The 5,300-nt window shown below is 36.1% G+C and overlaps 1 protein-coding gene across 1 annotated transcript; it reads right to left on the bottom strand.

Annotated features, from left to right (window-relative positions):
• Positions 1-1,084: 1,084 nt before the first annotated feature.
• Positions 1,085-5,068, bottom strand: LOC136234445 (ABC transporter G family member 21). The gene is made up of 5 exons (XM_066024115.1): positions 4,671-5,068; positions 3,806-4,604; positions 2,708-2,902; positions 2,436-2,614; positions 1,085-2,043 (listed from the first exon to the last, which is right to left on the bottom strand). Exons 1-5 carry the CDS (start codon positions 4,923-4,925, stop codon positions 1,393-1,395), a joined length of 2,079 nt encoding a protein of 692 aa, XP_065880187.1. The 5' UTR covers positions 4,926-5,068; the 3' UTR covers positions 1,085-1,392.
• Positions 5,069-5,300: the final 232 nt, after the last annotated feature.

The following is a 5,300-nucleotide window of genomic DNA, read 5'->3' on the forward strand; positions in this document are numbered from 1 at the left end:
GATACAAAAGACTACTGCATAGCGTTTATAGAAGAAAAATTCTAGAGTTGTAGAAATTGGCTAACCGCAATTGATCTAGAAGCATTCGGTTCTTGGATGAGTCCGAATTAGGCTTTAAATATCCATGAGAAGTGTAATATTTGTCAAAAGCGTTTTGTATAATAAAAAAATTATGCTCTATAAAAGTGTTGATCGAATAAACTATGCTTAAAGTCAATTTTTGATCGAGTCTAGCCAAGGTCCGAGAATCTACAAAATGTGTAGTACTTAGTGAAAACGTTCCAATGCAATTGACTAGGCCTTATTTAGAACTATAACAAGCAAGTTACACTCTTTAGAAGTTCAAGACGAATCCGAATTTTAACTAAAACTTTAATTGTTTCTAGGATTAAGCTTCAAACTTAGGTGTCATCATAAAGTGCGTAGAGTGTCTTGATATGAGTTTGGCGATACTGATTGTGCTCGAATTCGATGTATGGTTCGAAATTACAGATCACAAAGTCCACATATTGACATAAAATATCCGTGGGACATGATCACATATACACATGGCCACTTGAAACTGTGTATGCGCTATCTTAATTATGTACAATTCAAGGTAATTCCTTTCAAACGGCTTGCAAATTCAACCATTTCTCCAGTAGATTAGTGTCACATCAATGCAACTCTTAAACCATCGGCGGCCGGATGGATTCCATAAGCTTGGCCACAGGACCTATCGAGACTGCACATACACAGTCTGATTGCAACTAGTATCTTAATAAAATTTCTCGTGTTTTGGGATGAAGGCTCCATTTATTCTAAAAGTATATTTGAGGTGTTGATTTGGCTTTTTTACTTAAATTAGTGTAACAAGACTGTTAAAGAAGCATCAATCAATTTCTCACTTTTGAACTAACTTACTTTAAAAAGTGCTTAATTGTGGAATAAACTGAAATATGATGTTTATTTTCAACCACATTAATCCCAGCAAACAAAGTTTAAGAGCAAAATTAGACCTTATCAATCTTTTTTATTATTTTAATTTTTTGTTTGTTTCTATAAATAATCAATGTGAAATAGTGGGCAAATATGACAACATATATACTTGAAAAAGGGGAGGAATTTTCATATATATAAGTCATAAGTACATAATTAGTGATCCAATACACTGGGTATGTAATTGGAAAACAAATGCTACAAAACTTTTCAGAGATATTGATCAGAATCCACCATAAATTTGTGGAAAGAACTTAGCTTTATAAAATAATGCATATCAGAAAGAGTTCAAAATCATATGATCTGATCTGAGCTACCCGGAGAGAAAAAAAATCTATCCTTGTTCCACCAGGTAACTATACTGATCAAATGAACTGAACCTTTAAACTAATTACAACATATCTACACATGTGGTTAGTGAGGTTGTCCTGTTCTTAGAGCTACATAAGCAAGAAGCCTATAACCCACCAACATTACAAGCAAAGCACCAACATCCCACCATTTATTATCAAGTCCCAAGTACTTAATCGCGGGAAAATCCATAATCCGGCAAGGCATTCCCATTCCACAGTCATAAACCTCGTTAGCCGAGTATTGTACCCCGACAAGCAACTTGTAACAATAGTGGCTAAACGATATGTATTTCAACCAAGCTATGAATGGAGGAATGTGTTGAATGTAGTATCCGCCGGCTAAGAGAAACACAAGCATTGCCACTGAGGCTAATGTTGTTGCCTGTTTTACATCCATTAATATGGCTCCAAGGGCTAGGCCTAAGCCCTGTGATACTAGCACATTGAATAGGATTATTAAAAGGGTTAGTACAAATGTGAGCAGAGAAGGCTTGAGTCCACCCATCCAGTATGTTATTGTTACAAAGATTGTAGGCAGAACTAGCTCCATTGGCAAATCACCCGCTATTCTCGCAAAATAATACGAGGAAAGGCGATACATGCCCGACGAACGCTCTTTTATTAGCATTGGCCTCTCTTGTGGGAATGTGAATATTGCACTGAACAGAGGAAAAAATCCCCAAAAGATAGAGAAAAAGAACAGAAGTCCAACCTGTTAGACAAAAAAAAATATCATTAATTAGCTATGTTGCACGGAAACGGAGCAGAAATAGATACCGAAAAACTATATTTATGTGAATAATTAAATTATGAAACAGATACATGTAGATAATAATCAATACATGTACTTCAAATCTCTTAGATGGTTCATGTCAAAATATGATTCAACTAAAAGTTTTTGTTACCTACCTGAGCTCACATGAATACGGATACTGAAATTGACAGCGTAAAACACGACCTTTGTAAAAATAGCTTTGCTTTCAAATGAAAACGCATAATGAAACAATAGAGACACAGACACGAACACGAACACAAAAAGCAGAAATGCTATTAAAGAGGAGTATCCGTGCAACATAATAGAATGCAAAAATCCTTGAAGAAAACCTGATCTTGAATGTGGGCAGTATCAGAATGCCACCATAAAAGTCCAGAAAGAATGGAAACAGACATGACTTGGAAAATCCTTAAGCCAGAGTAAGATTCATGTTTCCTCTCTCGCAATCCTCTTTTCAAGAGCACTAGGAATTGCTGGCACCAGCTGGTTGTCCATTGATCATCATTATCTGAAATACACCACTAACGCATTACATTACCTCTCCACTGCTGGTTATGAAAATGTAATAACAAATCAGTGGAGGCACAGGACAGTAGCATACTTCTTATTGAATATAAAGTTCGTGATGATGAAGAGTCCTGAAAAGTTTGGGTGACTTCAGATTTCAAACTAGGATACAAGTGCTTCCTGTATGATGATATTAAAGACTGTCTTATTGCATTTTGGTCCTCATGATGATGCTCTGATCTCCCATTATTCTCCACTTGTTCATCATGTTTCGTCGCAGGAATTATTCCTGCATAATTCATCACACTAATTAATAAATCATCATTGGATTTTTCATTTTAACAACAAATTGAAGAAATTCCAGGAAAGGGGTTAATTGGTGGTGATGGGTCATCTATCTTTGTCAAATTATCGGAATCAGAAGCTTTTTAACTTTAATGGGATATAATTAAACATATAAAACACCAAAAGCTTTAATTAATTTAACAGCTACATAGATATATGTCGGCTAGTTTGAGGTTGACAGCATGAAACCGTAAGCTTCATGGCATACATAGTTAAGGATACAACTTTCTACATTAATTATACATCTATCCATAACATAAAAGTCTTTCCTACTACAAGTACAACCCATGTTTTCTGTGACCTACAACTTCGCTTTACAACTATTTTGCCTCTTCAGATCAATCCAGACTACCTCAATCATCACATTACCATCAAATAATATGGAATAAATTCAATATGGAACCTCTTTTTATTGCATTTTTCACTTTGCTACATGAATGAATTCGTATACAAGAGACAATCCTCCTTTTTAAATACCAATCTTATATTCAACGTTGGATGACCATTCTTTATTAAAAAAAAATAGTTTAGTACAATTCGAGTAATATACCTCATTAATGAAAAGTGATATACATATACCACGTATTATATGATCACGGTATTGTAAAAAAATTTAGCTCAGGAAAATTTTGTATTAATCTCTCTCATTTTTGGTTGAGTTATGTTTTTATTTACTAGATTTATAAAATAAATTAAAATAAGAACTCTCTTTGAAATAAACACTATTTAAAGAACTTTTCAAAGTGAATAAAAGCAGTGATCTAAAAGAGGCAAAAGAAAAAGGAAGTTATCAACTGAAAGAAAATTTGGTAGAAATCATGTAAGCAATATGATGGGAATAGCTTACCATTAGCAAGATCAAGGAGAAAATCAGCAGGATTCATGAAATTAGAACCGGGTGGATAACCAATTGAATCGAAATACTCCATGACCCGACCCGCTTTCCCACTGTAAATCGGACAACCATCGGACAACACCACAACCTTATCAAACATCATATAAAGCCTACTTGAAGGCTGATGAATGGTGGTAACAACCGTCCGGCCACCGCGAGCTAGTCCTCTTAAAGTAGCAACTATACGTTGAGCAGTGGTAGAGTCCAGACCAGAAGTAGGCTCATCAAGCAAAAGCAAACTCGGGTTAACCAACATTTCTTGACCAATACTGACCCGTTTTCTTTCTCCCCCGGATACCCCACGAAACAAAGACCCGCCTACAATACTATTTCTACACCGGGTCAAACCAAGCTCCATTATCACAACCTCAGCTTGCTCTATTTTCTCTTCACGGGTGAGCTTTTTGGGCAGCCTTAAAAGAGCTGCATATGTTAAGGTCTCTAAAACTGTTAGATGAGGGTACAAGACATCATCTTGTGTAACAAACCCTGTTTTACGCTTCATGAAGCTAGAAAACGGCTGGCCATTGTATGTTATTCTGCCGGAGACCTTTCCCGGTAGCCTTCCGGCAAAAGCTGTTAAAAGAGTAGTCTTGCCGCTTCCTGATGGGCCTAACATTGCTAGTAACTCCCCTGGACGAACTATCCCGGTGACACCATTGAGGACACTCCTTGTTGTTTTTGGTTCATTTGGTAAACAACAGGTGTTTGTTTTTCCAGACAAATTAACACTATATGCAACTTCTTCAAACTGCAGAAATCATAAATTAGATTAGAATCAATCGCTTAAGAATATGGAAGTAATTAAAAAAGGTACCTTAAGTGTAATAGGACGTAAGGATTCACGTAAAACAGAGAATGTTGATGAATTTTGGTGAGGTTGATGATTAGGGGATTGAAGTTGTGGTGGAGAGGGGTTAGTGTGAATTGAAGAAAGAGGGGAAGGGGGCTCAGCATGAACAGAAACAGTAGTAGTTTCAGGCCAGTTAGGGAGCATGATGTTAATGTTAGGTGGTGGTGGTGGTGATGGAGTAGAATTACTATTAGTGTCTTGCTGGTGAGGGGGCATCATCTCAGATTCAGACAAATTAAAAGAGAGGAGAGAAATTTAGAAAGGGAGAAGAAGATGAAATTGGAAAAACAGAAGATGTGATCAAGGTTTATAAAGTGAGTGAGAAACAAGGCAGGAGAAGTGGACTCGGGTGTGATCCATTATATTACATGATCCTCAGAAAATACCACTTACAATACAACATATATACTACTAACTACTGTTATTATTAACCCAACTACTATTACCATTTGCCTGTCTTGGGACCTGTATTTCTTTTTTTCCTCTATTATCATTATGTATGTTATACCATTCTTTTCTTTCTCTATAACTGCTTTTTCTTCTTTACTTTTAACTTGTGTTTGCCACCTGGATATACTAGAATTTGGGATTTCA

The sequence above is a fragment of the Euphorbia lathyris genome, chromosome 1, assembly GCF_963576675.1.
Source record: "Euphorbia lathyris chromosome 1, ddEupLath1.1, whole genome shotgun sequence".
Taxonomy (NCBI): domain Eukaryota; kingdom Viridiplantae; phylum Streptophyta; class Magnoliopsida; order Malpighiales; family Euphorbiaceae; genus Euphorbia; species Euphorbia lathyris.